Raw genomic sequence first — 17,816 nt, 5'->3', positions numbered from 1 at the left:
TAAAAAAAAAAAGAGAGGGCTCTTTTCTGAATGGAATGCCAGAGATGGGGTATAGTCATAAAATACTGGGGCCATAATTTATCACATCTTTCAAGATTTGGGGTTCCAATGGTCCTCAAGATTGAACAGTGCTCTCCATAAAGACAAGATGGAACTTACCCCAATTTAAACAAACATCAGCAATGTCTGATTAGTAGAACAAAGCGTCATTGAGCAGCTACATTTGCACGTACTCACTGCCTTGGTTCGAAATTTCGAATCAGCACATCGACATCTGCATCCAGGCAAGGGGAAATAGGAAGATGCTAAAAAAAATTAAGCTTTTTGATGCAAGACACAATCTAAAACAGGTAATGTCCTGTTTCTTTTTTCCTAACAAGTGTGAACCAGGTTAATTAAAAGAACACCAGGACTGCAGAATTCTTAGAGGAAACCAATCAAATTTAGGGTTTCAAACTGCATGAGCCTGCAGACAAGAAGAGAAATAGTGACCCCAAGTGTCAGATTCGTCTAACGACAAGAACCTTCAAGGCTGTCTTCTGCAGGCTCTCCTAAACCACAAAATCAGAGCTGTTATGTTGGCAAAGACCTTAAATGGAGAAGCCAGGCTTGACCCCAAGCTCCTAGCCCTAAGCATGGGGCTCATACATAATATTGCTGAATTAAAACTGGCCCATGCAAAAATAATCTTTAATTAAAAAAAGAGACCAAGGACCTATTGGGAAAAGTTAGACACCCTCATTATTCCCCTCTGTATCAAGCATCATCCATTTTGAAAGTAAAAGAGCTGCAATCAGCTGAGCACCTGGGTACCACTTCTTCCCAGCAGGCCCTGGGAGGGCTGTGAAGGGCCGGGCCTTATCCAGGCTTCTTCACAGCTGGGATTCCTTCCTCAACTGCCTCCGGGCCACTCCCACTCAGCACACTGCATCCTTCCTAAGCAACACCTCCCACTGCACCAGCCCAGGGCCCTTCTCCAGTCAAAATGTACCTATCCTGGATCTTCTTCCTGTGTGGCCCTAATATCTGACTCAGTAGCTAAATGTTCACAAACTGGTGTGGAGATATTTGTACTTACAGACTTCAAATCCTACTGTTGCTAGTCCAGCCTCTCAGTAAATGTAGGACTCACTCACTTGCCTTGCTCACCAATGCTCACCTCCATCTCCCCCAAAAGCTCCCAGAAATGCACCTGCTGAGCATCTCCAACTCGTATCAAGATCCAGAAGGGCAAACATATTTGTCTGTTTTGTTTGTTGCTCTAGTCCCAGTATCTAGAACATGCCCAGCACATCATAGAAGCTCAGTAAATATTTGTTGAAAGAATGCATGAATGAAGTCTTTGGTCCAAGCCAACACATCTCCCCGCATCTTCCATCCAGGCCCAGATATGCTTTTCAAAGCAACTCAGAGCGAGTCCCGTCTCCAGGCTTTGTGGTTTCCTCAGATACCTGAAGGAGCCAAATAATGTTTGGACTGGTACAGGCATTCCCATGACTTGATGCGTCAGAGGAGGCAGTGTGGGGGCTTTGGGGTCAGGAAAAAAAAAACTAGTGGAGAAATGTTTGGGGCACGAGGAGCAAGAAGAATTGGGAGAAGGACCTTTTGCTGGGCCTAGTCTCACCACTGCAAGAAGCCAGCCACATCCTCTGCTCCAAAGGATGCCACTAAGCACCTTCATGACACCGGGAAGTGGGCAGGAGTCTGCCCCATCTGCCCAGCTCTGCCCCCCGATCCGTGGTTACAGCCACCTGCCTGGTCACGGTCATGCCAACAGCTCTTGAATTCTGAAGACCTCACCTCAACAATTCATTTCTTAGAAAACACACACATGCTAGGAACATGCCAATGCCAGCTTCTGTGTTAGCCCCTGAGGGTAGAAATATGAAAAAGAAGCAAATACCTAACTCAAATAATTTCCATGCCAAGCAGTTCTGTGCAGCAAGAAGTATATGTTAGGAACCAGAGAAGAACTAAGGGACTACCCGGTGGGCTTGGTGCTAGATGAGACATGCTAGGTACAGCGTAAGGTGTCCCCTCTTCGAATGATTCTCAATAACCTCTTGAGGAGGGAAATATGCCCATTTATGAATGAGAAACCAGAAAATCAAAGAAATTAAGTAACTATCATACTGCCTATTTGCAATTCTTCCTTCTTTCCTTCCCTCCCTCCTCTTCTTTCCTCCTTCCCTCCCTTCTTCCTTCCTTTCTTCCTTTCTTCCTTCCTTCCGTCCTTCCCTTCCTCCTTCCTTCCCTCTCTCCTTCTCTGTTTCCTTTCTTCCTTCCTTCCTTCCCTCCCTCCCTCTCTTCTTCCTTCCCTCCTTCTTTTTTTTTTACTGCTTACCTGTGCTCATGACTTATTTACCCACTGGGCTATGAATTCATTGCGACTCAATTCTCTTCAGTGATGGCATTTAATATTTAGGGCAAATCACCCAAGGTGCAGAAATCAAAGCTCAGAGCAATGAAGTGCCTTGATCATGTTAGCACAAACCCCCTGTCTCTGCGGGCACACACTACTGCCTCCTGCTGTTGTCTCCACTGCAGGCGACAGAGCTCAGCCTCATGTATGTGACTCAACCACCAATTACCCAACAGAGGCCCTCGTGACCTCCCCAGTGGCCCAGCTGCCTCTCAGGTGGGCCGTGACAAGAGACGCTCTGCTGGGAGCGAGCAGGCGGCTCGCCAAGGCCCACCGATTCCAACAGACCCTTTCAGCTGAAAGGACCACTCCAGTCCACAAAACCAGGTCTCTCAGAGGGCATAAGATGTGGGTTGCTTCCCTCTCCAGCCTACAAAGACCTGCAGCCTCACCCTTTTGTCCCCTTCTGCAAAGGCTGTAGTGGGAATGCATCTTTCTCCCTTTGATGTGCCTTTGAAAGGTGGTCAGTCACAGATGGAATAGAGGAAAGAGAGGAAGCCAAGGCCCCAGAACTCTACCCTGCTGGTTTAGGAGAAGGGAAGAGGAGCTCAGAGCAAGCTCCTGTCAAAAGAGTGGTGTCCCTGCTCCCCTTACATCCTCACTTTGGCAGGCATCCATTCCTGTCCTAAATTTTCCTTCTCCCTTGGTCTTTCTCTGCCTTCTCTCAAACACTTTCAGCCCCTTGCTGCTGAAACGTGGTAAGTCAAAATAAGAGAACTAGGAAGTGAAAGACAGCATCTGAGAGAATGAGACGCTCTGAAAGGCAAGGCCTGCACTGGCCTGTGAGCTCCTGAACCAATGCCTCGGGCTCTCACGAGGCTGGTTCTGAAATTATAAACATCCTCTGCAAGTCAGAAGGGAGAGTTGCTGGTGGACAGAAAGTCTGATAATCTTGCCATGTTCAACACTGACTTGTGTAATTTAGTTTATTCTTCCTCCATCTCTAGCCCATCTCCACCCCCACCTGCAACTCAACCTTCTCGGCAAAGGGAAGGCAGATACAGGGAGGGCTTTGTTGCCAGGACTCCTCCCACCCCTCACACTCATGGCAGATGGCACTAATTGATCCAGACACTCTCCTGCTGAGAACAGACAGAGCCTCAGAATCCTACTTAACCCAGGACTCTTGGAAGCCACAGAAAAAGTCTATCAGAGTTGGCATAGTAGTTGAAATCAATGTAGAATTCCTACACTAGGCGGTGACTCTGTGAGGTCAAGAACAGCATTCTTTTCCCTTGACATCTCTCGTAGCACTTGGCATAGCCTCTCATAAATCATTAGGACCTGGTACACACTTGTCAGATGGATATGTGGTTGGGTTTGGACTCAGAAGAGACAACAGAAGTGGTGGCAGCAGCAGCTATTAAACAATTTGGAAACTACTAAGTCTGAAAGGATTTTCTGGAATCATTTCTTAATGGTTCAAGGGCAGCAGCGTCCTTCACCATCAACATCGATTCATTCCACAGTCATTAAATGCACACCCACTCCAAGCCAGGCCTGGGCTAATGCTTGGGATTCAATGGTGGAAAGCGGAGGCCCAAAACTGCAGATCCCAAGACACTGCACAAGAGCACAATGAATAATTCATATGAACTCTCTAAAATCCAGAGGGATTTATATGATTTTAAAATATTGTCGCTCTGACACTGGGGGTGTTAAGATGTTCTTAGTTCTGAAGTCCCCCCAGCTCCCCTGCCACTCATCAGGCTGCAACCTCTGCATCCTGGGGATGGAGAGGATTTTCAGCCCAATGTCTCCTTCTCTCTGAACACATAACCATGCTTGAGGAATTCATCTCCATCAATCAGTACTCATGAGAGAGGAGAGAGAGAGCTTGGTAGTAAGAGATCTATGATGGCTAATTTGATGTACTAACTGGGCTAGGCCATGGTATCCAGCTGTTTTATCAACACTAGCCTAGGTGTTGTTGCCGTGAAAGTGTTTTGTATATGGGATTAGCATCTACACCCAGTTGACTGAGCAAAAGAGATTATCCTCCATAATGTGGGAAAGGAGAGAGGGGCTCGGACAATCATTTGAAGGTTTTGAGAGCAAAAACTAAGGTTTCGGGAAGAAGAAGAAATTCTGCCTTAAGAATACAACATCAGCTCCTCTCTGAGTTTCCGGCCTGCTGGCTTTACAGGTGGATTTCAGACTCAAAACCGCAACATGGGTTCCTGCTGGAATTCCCAGCCTGCCGGCCTGCCCTACACATCTTGGACTTGTCAGGCCTCTCAATCACATGAGCTAATTCCTTAAAATAATCTCTCTCTCTCTCTCTCTCTCTCTCTCTCTCTCTCTCTCTCTCTCTCTCTCTCTCTCTATCTGTCTATACACACATACATATATACACACAGGTACACATACGTCTTGTTGGTTCTGTTTGTCTGGAGAACGCTGACTGATACAAGATCTCACTGAATTGCTGAAAGCTGTAAAATGCATCTTTATATTCATGGACTACCACCTAACAAGGACATTTATTTCAGCAGTAAATTATTCTGAACTTCAGAAGCACCTTCCGCTCCTCCTCGGCCCCAGGGAGAAGCCGCCCGTGGGGAAAGCGACGGGCCCCACGTGGCTGCTGCCTTACCTGCCTCACTTCATCGCAGAGCAGGACAAAGACCAGAGCGTAGAGGACCAGCTCGGGGGTGTGGGGCACGGAGTGAAAATCCATGAGCAGCACGTAGGCGAAGAGCAGGAGGAAGGCGATGTAGAAGACCACGTTCCAGGAGAAGACCACGAAGGGGGAGGTGAAGAAGGCCACGAAGTACCAAAGGAGCTTCTTGTGCTTGTCGATGGGCTTCTTCCTGGATGGAGAGGGAAAGACTCCTTCACTGGCCTTGCCAGCATCTCCCGGAAGTGGCACATCCCAGAGTGGGCTCCCGCCTGGAGCGGCCCACTCCTCCTTCTAAATAGAGATAAATGGACCCCCAGAGAGGTGTGGGAGGGTGGGGAGGGTCAAAACTGTGCTCTAAGATTGACCCAGCCAAAATCCAGTCCCTCGGCTAGTGAAGACATGACTCCACATCTACCTGTTTGAAACCAATCCCAGGAAAAGCCAGAGAAGATACCAGACTGGATGGGGGGGAGCTCATGTGAACGTCATGAATTCCAGGCCTTACTTGCAAACATTTACACAATAACACACCCACGTGGCAGCACATCCATGCACGCACAAGCACACACGGTGTGTGCTTGGTTCATACCTGAATGACACAAAGCCACAGCCAACCAAGGGTATAATAAACAGACACAGGATAATCTTCCAGTTCTTGGTGTCTCGGGAAATCTCTCCATACCATTGCTTTGAAAGAAAATTCTACAGGGAAGCAGAGACAAACAAAAACAAAAATAAAAAACCACACAAATCCTTACTAATGCAATCAAATGGTGGATGGAATATGACCTTTCTTCCCAGTCCCCTCATTCCCCCCAAAAAATAAACAACTTTCTGAATTAATGTCTTTGTTCTTCTTCAGTAGTTTCCTGGATTCTAAGGGACTATCATAAAACAATTTAAAAATCTGTTTGATTTCACTCCTAGCATATGCCCCAAAGAACTGAAATCAGGGACTTGAACGGATATTTGCACACCAATTTTTGTGACAGCATTATTCACAATTGCCAAAAGGTGGAAACAACCCAAGCATCCAACAACTGACGAATGGGTAAACCACACGGGGTCTATCCATAAGATGGAATATCATTCAGTCATAAGAAGGAGTAAGGTTCTGATACATGCTGTGTGCTGAGCAAAATAAACCACCCAAAAGGGATAAACACTGTATGATTCTACTTATGAAATATTTAGAATTAAGCAAATTCACAGAGCCTGAAAGATTGGAGGTTACCAGGGGTTAGTGGTGGCTTCATTGCTGGAGTCTCTCTTTGGGGTAGTGAAAAGGTTTTGATAATGGATGGTGGTGAGAGTAGCACAATATTGTGAATGTAATTAATGGCTCTAAAATATACACCTAAAACTGGTCAAAATGGCAAATTTCATTCTATGTATCTATGTTACCTAAACAATTTTTTAAACCTGTTTGATTTTCACGTCTTTTTAAAGTTGGATTCTGTGAGCTTTAAAATCGAGGTTAAAATCAAGGTTGTGTTAAAATAGAGAGCAACTTCAATAAAGCTATGGATTTTTAACCAACTCTGATCTTTATTACACACATTTAAACAAGTAGCTTTCTAGCGCCTTTCTCCTCAAGGAACACAAAATCACACCATGTCAAACTTCCGGGTCCCCAAGGATGTATTTCTGGAACCAGGCGGGATGCTCTTGTCAGGAAACTACAAGGGGAGCTGGGAAAGAGAAGACTGCTGGGTTTTCCCAGTCAACTGGGGCTGCAACGCATGGAAGCACTTTCCCCAGACAGTCCCAACCCCTGAAAGGTGGTACAGGGGGCCTTCCACAGAGGTGGAAATCAGAAAACTCAGGCTGCCTCCAAGAGCTATGCTTTAAATCTGCACCAAAGGGGAGGACAGACTGGACCCAGTGAAGGACTCAGAACCTGTCGCGTGCAGCATCCAGGGAAATCCTGTGTCCTGGGGGGCCGCCCGTCCCCGGCCCTCGCTGTTCCACGAGTGACCCTCTATGTGAGCCGCACTGGTCAGGGATACGCATGGCCCGTGGACACCAGAAGCGCTCAGCCCCCCGCCCCCCAAATAAGAAACTACAGTGGGTGGATAAGCTTCCTTGCACCCCAAAGGGCAATGTGGGTTTGTGTTTTTTTTTTTTTTCCATAAACACTTTCCTAATTCTTATCTGCCTGGTGTAATAGGAGGTCCATGAGGCAGACAAAACGACATGGGATCAAATCCCAACGCTGCTCCTTCTTAGCAGAGAGATCCAGGGAATGTTCCGGTACCTCTCTGAGCTCCTGAGTCCTCATCAATAAAATGGTGGTGACACCCACCTCCCCACCTGACGGCAAAGATGAAACATGCTCATGTCCCTGTGACAGTGATTACCCCCTTCTACATGGGGGGAAACTAAGGCTCAGAGAGCCGTGTAGCTCGCCCTCCATCAGGCAACTAGTCAGGAGCCCGGGGAAGTGTAGCCCAGGCTGTGGGAGCCAGAGACCCAGCTCACAGCCACAATGCTGTACCACCTACCTGCTGGAAACTCAAAGAACGTCCCTTTCCCTGCACTGTCTCTTAAAGCAAAAATTCCTACCAAAGCCTGGACACTGCCATCCCCTGTAACATCACACAGCTTCTCCTGTGTTGAAGGAGAAAGTTTGCCTTTAATATTATATTTTATTAATGCCACTAATCAGGTCTGATCTAAAGGCCCCTTTCCAGACATGAGGGTGCAGTTGGCTGGCAACTGCATCTGTTCACCTGGACTCCAGGCTGGGCGATGAAGTGCTGGTCTGTGGCTTCCACCGCCAGCTCCAAACAGTTGCTTCCACCCCAGGCTTCACAGGAATAAACCAGCAGTTGTTCCGCCAAATCTTCGTCACTGCTGTAACACTCCGTGAACAGCTCTGCAGTGGTGGTAACATCAGAGAAGAGAAGCCCAAGTCAGGGCTGGCAAAGATGCAGAACTCTCCTGTCCCATCCCTCCCCAAGCAATCCAGACTCCAGGAAAAGCCTGAGTGTGAGAATACAGATTTATAAACTGCACAGAGAATGTCATCACCGTATAACGCTTTCTTGACTAAAGGGATGTTCTTTAGGCAAGCGATACCCAGCAGAGCTCTATTGGGTTGTGGCGATCAATGAATGCCCATTGAATCAAGCTACATGGAACATAGGGAGATCCCCTGCTTGGTGGGGTGCAGTCTGGGCTCAGGCAGAAGAGCCTCTGCCACCGGGGAGGGTCCGCAGGCCCCCTGCCCACTTAGCCACATGTGGCAGCTCCTCCTCCACCTCATTTACATGCTGTGCTTTCTTAGAGAGGTATCTTTGCAGATAAGACACAAGATTTAAAAAAAAAAGTGTCACCCCCAAGGAGAATCGAGGCAGGGGAACCAACACAAGGAGCTACTCCAGCTGCTGCCTTTGTACAAGTAATAAACCGTGTGCCCCTGCCCAGGGGTCCGGGGTCTGCCGTCACTATAGGTAAACGAAGCTGCAGCAGGCTAACTTGTCAGCTTGCAAGTCGGGTAAAATCTCAGTTCCATCAGTGTCTGACATAAGGACAGTATCCAGGTACCACATCCCAAACTCAAAACTCCCAAATCAATGCAAAACAGAACAAAACCCTGAGCAGGTCTCAAAGCTCCCTGACCTGGCGCTAGAAGCGGCTCTGGGTGGCTGTGGGATCAGAGACCCCAAGACTCTTCCCCACATTCATTCTTGGAAAAGTCAGGGCGAGGCAGGACCAAGGGGCCCGAACGGCTGACCACATGGTCTGCAGTGCTCCGAGCTGGCCAGCAGGGGGAGCTCGGGCTCGCCCCTAACCTCAGCTCAGGAAGGCGTGTCCTGGGGTGGGCACCTGCTCCCCAGGGGCAGACCCGGCTCCCCGTGGCCCCTCGCTGCGGACTCACCCACAGCCCGGGTCTCGTATTCATTCGCCAGTTCGTCTGACTCCCCCGCGGCGTTGATGTCGTTCTTCACTTTGGCCAGAGTCTTTAGAAGCTTGCTGGCCCCCAGGGCGGCCAGGGTGCAGCCCTTGGTCTTTTTAGAGGGGTGGAGAATTTTACATTAATTCATAATCCCCTGAGGGGATTAACAGCAGACAAGGAAGGATTCGTGGCAGAAGCAGGAAATGGTAACTTCACAATGATTCACAAAAAGATTTGTAATGAACACAAAATAGTCTTGAACCTGAATATCCTTAATGTCTTGAACACGGAATTAACACACAAAAGAAAAATCAAAATAAATACCATGGGAAACCAATGGTCAGACTCTCACAGGAGGCCTAAATACCCCCACTATCCTCCTGGTAACAGTTCAAACAGGGAAGAAAGAGATAAGGACCTAATTAATGCAATTAACTATGTAACTAACAAGGCTGGGTGTGTGTGCATATTCAATATTCAGTATCCAATTGCATACCCTAAAAATGGAGATCATGGCTTCTTTTCAAAGGCCCACAAATTGTTTACAAAAATTATGTACTAAATCACAAAGAAAAATCTCAATAATTTGTATGGGCCCTACTTTCTGTGTGTAAAGCAATACAACTAGACATTAATCTTTCCAATTAAATTTTAAAGCCTCATCCCCTTGGGAAACAATCAACAACCCCCACACCTGAGGGGCAGGTGCCTCCTGAACCGTCTGTCACACACCTTTCTGGGAGGCCCTCTCCCAGCACACTTCCATCAACAGGGGAAAGAGAGGCACAGCCACGTTCACCCAGCATCAGATTTACATTTCATCCATGATGTTTTCAATGAGGCATGTGAGTTTCAAGAAGGTCAGAACAACTACAACAAAACATGCATTTGTCCTGGGCCTGGACATTTACCTGTTCCCAAATGACATTGGACAGTTCCTTCTTATTCTGGAGAATGGCCCAGATGAAGAGTGCTTGCAGGGGGTGTCGGGTAATAGGAGACACATCCTGGCGGGAGTCAGAACACGTGGTCAGCATGTGCTAATGGAATGTCACTTTATGTGCACTATTATATAAACAAACACTTAGGGGCAGACTGTTTAGGACAGTGCTCCATGTCTGGGGACTCTGCAACTTTGCATAGAAATCCATTTATACCACACAGTTATTTTCATCTCTGACTCGCCAGGTGGTATAATTTGACACAAAGTCTTTTATCTGTCATAAAAGACAAAGTAGATGAAAAGGTATGAAGGGTAAAAAACACATGCTAAGCGCAAATTTAAAACAGAATGACTCCTGATAGGCCAAAGAGAAAATAATTCATATGAAATTCCAACTTTCCCACAGTTTAAGTTTATCACCACAATATAAAGACTGCTTATTTCTTTGGAGTGTTATTCAAAGATTCAATTCCTAATACATCAATTAGAATCCAGCTCATATTTAGCATCCATATATTCCAATAGAACCTTTCCAGAGAGAAAATAATAAAATGTAAATATCTTTTAAAACTTCCTTACAGGCTTTACTGAGGTCTGAAATGAATCAGGTAGAATTCTGTATGCTAAAGAGGGTTTTGCTATAAGTAGTGCCAAGCAGAAGCTTTCTAAACACTTCCAATTCCTGCAAACACTTAACTCATTTAGATTTTCACAACTCACACAAATGCCAGAATTACTAAAGATAATGACCTAGTTTGGGTTCCCCCAGAATCAATCCTGAGATGAGGATTTGAGGTAAACAGTTTAATTGAGAGGTGACCTTAGGAAAATCAATAGGGTAGTGAGGAAACAGATGAGAAAAGCAAGCAAGCAGTCAAGGGTGCACTAAGAAACGAGTTATCATTGTGAGCAATGAGAGATTAATTCCACTAGGAAACTCTCGGAGCCAGTGCAGAACCTGGGTCTCAGAATTCTCCCCCACTCCCCGAGGGGAGAGGGAGCCCGGGAATTTATACATTGACTTCTGGCAGTCACTGGGCTCAGTCAGAACAAACCCTCAGCAAAGCGAAGCAGGTGTTGGCAGCTGGAAAATGGGGCTGTCCACACTTAAAATGGGAAGGTCTGAGGGAACACAAGCCAAACGCATCCACAACACCCTCTCCAACTGAAACCTAATTACCACTTTGAAAATAGCCGCTGCCTCTTTGATTCACAAAAGAATGCTTGGCAGTTTTCAGTCCTTTACATGTGTAGCGAGAGTTATTTTAAGCAGATCATTTCCAGGAAGCTAAGATGTGAACAGGCTACCCTTTTTTTTTTTTTTTCTGTCCCTGTTAAATTCCTTAAGAGAATGCACCATTCAAAAGCTTTGCAATTGAGGAAAACAGCAAAAATTAGTTTGAAATATAGCATGGAGCATGAAGTAAGACATCAGAAAACTCACCAGCCACTTTACGGCAATGAGGTGGGGGGTGGGAAAGATGAAAATAGAGAAAGTTTTTGAAGGAAGACTCAAAAGATCAGAGAAATCAAGTGGACAATTCTTTCAGTACATACGTGGATTTCTATGTCCAGCTCGTCCCTGCTATTTCTATCTTCCTTCCGGAAGCCTCTTCGGAAGTTTGCAACCAGCTTCCAGACGAATGTGAGGAGGGCATCATTGTAAGAATTCTTAGCAATCTGCAGGTTCCGATATACTAGGGTGCTAAAGTGGTTGGAGAAGAGTTCCGTGAGGACATCATTGGTGAGAAACTTCCTCAGGTTCAAGCCATTCTCTAGAAAGAGGCGCACAAACTTGGGCCTGTCCTTTATGAGAGCTGAAAACATGACTTCTTGAAGGTCGGCAGACTACGGAGAAAGAGCAGAAAGAAAACTCATACCTGACATCCAATAAAGAATATAAGAGGCAATTTTTCTTCTCACCCACAATGGCAAAGCAGTAGTATCTTTAACTTCTCTTCTAAAATGAGAATACAATCTATCCTTTCAATTGTAATTTAACCTTGGATTATGGGCAAGTGACACGGTGGAATCTTTGATACCCACCAGTTGGGGGCTTGGGTTTGACTTGGCCTCTTGCTAACATAAATTGGATACAATTACCCATACATAATCTTGGTCAAGAACTAACCCCTGTGCCCAGAGGGCTATCAGTACAGCTTGAACCCTTTCTCTGAAGTCCAGAGTAGACGCCAACTGTGAGCCAACACCCAATGTTGGTTCTTTACTCTGGGCCATTGCATCTTCCCCTGCTGCCCTTACTGGTGCCTACCTACCTTCCTCGATGGTGACTGATTCTCAAGCATTCTTGGCAAAATGCACTCCACCAAGGAATGCAAACCACACACCACCAAGCAAATACTTGGTCACGTTACACACCAGTAACTCACTGAAACACTTAATTATCCCTGGTTATTATTTATCTGTATCTCTACTTTCTGGGCTCCTAAATAAAATTTCCCATGGAAGCTTACTAAAAATCTTAAGATAATCAATGTTTACTTTGGATGCTCACCAGTGGGTTCCAGGCCACACTGGCTCTCAGATATATTCTGTATGTCCTCTATAGTACGTCTTATGATTTGAATTAGTTGCTAATATTTAAAAATCAGAAGATACATAAAAATCCACAATTCCAGCATTAAAATCCAGATTTAAGAATGAAAAACCAGAAACCTCTCATAGTAACCCCATTAGAACATGTACTGCTATTTTTATCATGTCCATTTTACAGACAAACCATGGTGTGTTGGTAAATGTTTAATGATCAGCTCTCTGGAGAAAAATAATTGACCCTCGTGTGTAGCGTTGACCAATTCCTATGGTGTAAATTCTCCCACCATGGCCAGTTTCAAGATACCAATCAGAAGTCACAGGATGTGGAACTGGGGATAGATGTAGAGCAGCACGCCATCATAAAGGATTTCCAGCATACTGATATGATAGGCATAAATAACCTCCAGAGCATAGATAAGAGTAAAGGCACTAAAAGAATTAGAAAGTGATGAGATTTTATTACTTATTACCTTTGTTTTTAATAAAATGTATTCAATTCTAAAATTTATTTAATTAAATTTTTCATAATGACTGTATTTAACAAGGCAGTCAGCTCTTACAGGGCACATGAGTGGCTCCAACACACCACTGAACAAGGAAAGTGAGGCATAGAGAGGTTAAGTTACACAGATGGGCTGGCTCCAGAGTGTATACTCTCAAGCATTACGCCTTCACCCTTAACTATCTTTAGCCAAGGTTATAAAATTAAATGCACCATCCAATACATCCCTGAGTATATGTTTATTTGTACCATTTGACCTTACTTAAATAGAACATTTCACATGCAGGGATTCATTTATGAATCAATTAACTAGACCTACTTTTAATTCTACTTCCTCTCAACTAACTAAAACCTCGTGATATGTCATGGGGTTCATTATACTGCAAAGACCAAACACAAGATAATGTTTGCTAAAGGAAAGAATAATTTAAAAACTCATAAGTCATTACTTTATTTGCACTGCTATTAGTAAAAGGGATTATATGTTAATATAAATTGAGTGTCAGTGGTACTTGATTATACAACGATAGGCCTGAAAGCATTTTGGGAACCTGGCTGCTGAGGCTGAAATTTCTGAAATATGTGCACCTTCAAATCCAGACAAATTTATAGAAAATTAAAGATATTCTCACTGCCTGCCAATGACTTAAATTGATTCAGAAGAGATGAAAACAAAGATGTGCACAGCCTTGTAAATGCAAGTGTAATGGTTTGTGATTGTTCCTACTAAACAGAGCTCCTAAGGCCAATTTAACTTCAGTTGTACACTAGAGAACATTTGCTTAGAACAAAGCACGGTTCTAAGATTCTGATCCAATTGAAAAGTGGGAAAAGGCAGTCTACCAGAAAGAAAGACAGTTTCTATCAGATGTACAACTTCTGTATTGCAGGTGCTCATGTGGCAAGCGGAGTCTAGATTTTCCAGCTCTAAGACACACAGTTGCTAAGACATTCATTACGCAATCAAGTTGTTTGTCTTTAAATTGCTCTATCTTTCCCTAATGCTTCTCACTGCTGACAATTCTCTTATCAGAATTTGTCTAGGTAGGTGGAGCAGGGAGCAGAAAATGTACTGCTGTCTTGATTTTCAGTTGAGCTTCTTCTGATAAAGCCCTTCCAATCATCCTGTGCCTATTTTCCCCATAGTTCTGCCTATCTATTCCAAGGAGTAGAGCTGCACCACCATAGCCAGTTGGAGAATCACCTTTCACATGGTGGCTGAGGGCTGGAAACTTGTGATGGGGGTGATGGGTTGGTATTATCTTAGATTCATTACTGCATTTACTGTTATGATCATTTCACAACAAACCTACAAAGTCAATCTTATTATTCCATAGCACAGATGAGGAAAGCAAGGCTCAGCACTGTGATGTGCAAGAATGGAACAATCCTTTACGAGATTCAGTATTGAAAATCTTGTTGGAAACTGACCAGCCATCATCCAGACCTGACATTGGAGTATGCCAGGAGGGCTCCACTTAGTTTCTTATTTACCTCCCATCGGCGGTCATTAGTGAAAATCTCGTCACTGGCCAGATCTAGCTGGTTCCACTCCAGCAGGAGCTTCAGCTGCCCATTCCAATTATCCTTATGTTGTTCATTGGTGCTGAAGGCTGTAAAAGGACAGGAAATGAATCAACTCACTAAAGGCCAAGAAATAAGAGTCAGAACCATTCAGTATGGCCAACGATCAGAGCCATTTATCAAATGTGATTCAGTGTGTATTCCCTTAGAATCAGATAATCTGAACTGCCATTTCACTTTATTATCACTCATTCTTGTCCACGTTCTATATCTCCCAAAGTATATAATGAGGATCAATTCAGGCTATCATAATACCTTTCTGCTGCATATCCTAATGGTATAACTATGATATGTTGAGATTTTTCCATAAATTCAGATTCCATGAGTGTTACATGTCAAGGGCCTTATATGACTTATACTATAGCTAAGTCTATGAAATAATAGCCATATTATAACAGTTTTCTACTTGTTTTTTCAGAACTAATATTTTCTGCATCCATGTATTGCTAGAGATGTAGTACAATTTTAACAACTATGTTTTCAACCAAACTTCTGGTGAGCCCAATAAGAATAATACTAATAATTAGCTAATGCACAAATAGTACTTCCTACGTGCTTTTCCCTTCTCAGCACTCTTTACATTTATTAACTCAAGCAGTTCAACTCCAGAATGGTGAACCTCCACCAAGGACTACAAACTTTAGGTAATATTTACCTTGATGGAATTCTAACAGCAACGATCATGGATGAGAATTTATTAACCTGAGGTCCATTCAAGCTGCAAAAGATCTGTAAACTCCTGAAACTGGATGCAAGATTATTTGTGTGTGCAAGTGTGTGTGTGCACATGTGTGTACATATATATAGAACTCTAGCATGAAGGTCAATGGTTTTATCACTTTCTCCAAGGATTCTGAGACTCAATATAAGATTTAAAACCACTGTTAGAGACAGATCTTTGGAGAGTATTGTGATCATATTTGGCTGTAAATGACATAAAAATTCTTGTTCTGTCAAATACATATGGCAAAGGGCATTTAACTCAGCAGGGCAACAGTAGTTATTCTGGTTTCCAATTTATGAAAATCAAAATGAAATGCAAAATTATACTTCAATAAAGCTGTTGAAAAAAAATAAATGCAAGCCATTAGAAGCCACAGAAAGCAACACGAAGATGGAATTCTATAGAAGAGCTCCTTTGACTTACCTTTATACAGAGCGTAGGAAATGGCATTGCTCACAATTTCATCCCCAGCTTCTTCCATTTTAATAATTGTTAACAGGTGAGAACTTTCAAGAATTTCTTTGAGCTGGCAACATTTAAAGAACAAAGCTGTTAGCCAACTGATTTGAGACATAAGGAGTATAAAATTCTCTCTTCCGGTGAGGAATCTTTGATTCCATTTTAGAAACAGACAAGTGATGAGAGTTCCAGAACTCCTTTCTCACCTACAGCACCTGAGCCTATAGCTTCTAATTTATAAATGTCATAACGAGTCCTTGACCACTGTGAGACGAAAGGACTGGTTACAGACAAGCAAAAAGCCTCCATCGAAAAGCTGAGCGCCTCATCTGACTGAGTGTGTGTGGTGTGGGGTCTGTGTGTGGTGTGATTTGGGTGTATGTGGTGTGGCGTGTGTGATGCATGCGTGGTGTGTGTGCATGGTGTGTGTGTGGTGTGTGTATGATGCATGTGTGATGTGTGTGTGGTGTGCTGTGTGTACAACGTGGAGGGGTGTGTGTGTAGTGTGTGTGATGCATGTTTGGTATGTGTGGTATGTGTGGTGCGTGTATGCAATGTGTATGCATGTGTGGTGTGTGTGTGGATGTGGATGTGTGGTGTGTGTGTGTGTGTGGATGAGGATGTGTGGTGTGTGTGTGGGGGGGGAATGTGTGGTTTGTGTGTCTAGCAGAAATCCTGGCATGTGACAGGTGCTCAATGGTTTTATGACAGAATAAATAAAGAACCAACAACAGAAGACCCTAAAAATAGTCCAAGTGTGCTGATAAGAGCTTAAACAATAGGAAAGAAAGTTCAAATTCAAACAGGAACCCAGGGAACTTGGTGATGGGATAAGCAGATGAGGAATTTGCTATATTATCCTTTGGAATTTTTCTTTAATTTTTAATTTAAAAACACTTTTTTAAATGAAAGAGCCAGGCCATAGTCAGACCTCCCTAATCCCAGGGGTCCCATGTTGGTGAGCTGGGCAGCAGCCTGGCGAGCAAGAGCTCCTTCCTGAGGGAGAAGTGAGCCGGTTAAGGTCAGGCTGAGTTCGAGGCGGTGGTGGGTTTTCCTGGCAGCAGTTGAAGTACACGGAGGTCAGCTGGGCAGGACAGGGGAGTCTCAGGTCCGGCAGGTAGAAGGCTGACAGCTGTGGACTAAGAAGGGCCCTGTGCTCTGGAAATTAGGAGATCTTTAAGGCTGCAGTTTCCTGGGTAGAGTGCTAACAGAGGCCTTAGTTCAGAAGACGGGGCACCCATGGGTGGTGTTTTAGTTTGCTAATGCTGCCATTATGCAAAATTCCAGAAATGGATTGGCTTTTATAAAGGGGGCTTATTTGGTTATAAAGCTACAGTCTGAAGGCCATGAAAATGTCCAAATTAAGTATACCTTCACTAAAGGAAGGCCAATGGTGTCCGGTAAACCTCTGTTAGCTTGTAAGGCACATGGCTGGCATCTGCTGATCCCAGGTTGTGTTCCGGCTCCTCTCTCAGCTCCTGTGCATTCTTCAAAAAGTTGCTCTTGGAGTGTTTCATCCTCTCTTAGCTTCTCTGGAGCAAACTCTGGGCTAGCATAAGTCTGCTTTCAATGGCCATCTCTGAAATGTCTCTCTCAGTTGCTCTCCAAAATGTCACTCACAGCTGCTCTGTGGTCCTTCTGTTTGTGAGCTTTTATAGGGCTCCAGTAAACTAATCAAGACCCATGCTGAATGGGCAGGGCCACACTTCCATGGAAATAATCCAATCAAAGTATTACCCACAGTTGGGTGGGTCACATCTCCATGGAAACAGCCTAATCTAAAGAGTCCAACCTAATCAACACTAATACGTCTGCCCCTACAAGATTGCATCAAAGAACATGGCATTTTGAGGGATCCAAACTGGCACAGGCGGTGAGGAAAGAAACATAAACTGCAGGGAGAGAAAGACCATGGGGCACAGGGGTGACTGAGAAAGTGGGAGGTGATGATGTCCTGAAGGGAAAAAGCCACTTCTTCTGTTCAGGCAGAAGGTAAGGGGTCCAACCAGAAATGACAGACAGTAGGGGAGAGGGAGCCAGGTCCCAAGATTCTGGGGTGCAAATGGAGGTAGGAAGTATGGGGGCCGTGGGGACAGGTGAGC

The 17,816-nt window shown here is 44.6% G+C and overlaps 1 protein-coding gene across 1 annotated transcript in view; it reads right to left on the bottom strand.

Annotated features, from left to right (window-relative positions):
- Positions 1-17,816, bottom strand: part of TRPM8 (transient receptor potential cation channel subfamily M member 8) — a 140,812-nt gene that overhangs the window by 35,191 nt on the left and 87,805 nt on the right. Inside the window, exons 10-17 of the mRNA XM_037849528.1 lie at positions 15,679-15,781; positions 14,442-14,560; positions 11,447-11,737; positions 9,858-9,953; positions 8,929-9,058; positions 7,778-7,923; positions 5,635-5,747; positions 5,019-5,235 (exon numbers count right to left, since the gene is read on the bottom strand). Of these exons, the coding sequence (XP_037705456.1) occupies positions 5,019-5,235; positions 5,635-5,747; positions 7,778-7,923; positions 8,929-9,058; positions 9,858-9,953; positions 11,447-11,737; positions 14,442-14,560; positions 15,679-15,781 (1,215 nt within the window). The remainder of the gene's footprint in view (positions 1-5,018; positions 5,236-5,634; positions 5,748-7,777; positions 7,924-8,928; positions 9,059-9,857; positions 9,954-11,446; positions 11,738-14,441; positions 14,561-15,678; positions 15,782-17,816) is intronic.

This window comes from Choloepus didactylus, chromosome 9, assembly GCF_015220235.1.
Source record: "Choloepus didactylus isolate mChoDid1 chromosome 9, mChoDid1.pri, whole genome shotgun sequence".
Taxonomy (NCBI): Eukaryota; Metazoa; Chordata; class Mammalia; order Pilosa; family Megalonychidae; genus Choloepus; species Choloepus didactylus.
This window is presented reverse-complemented; position numbering and strand designations above follow the sequence as displayed.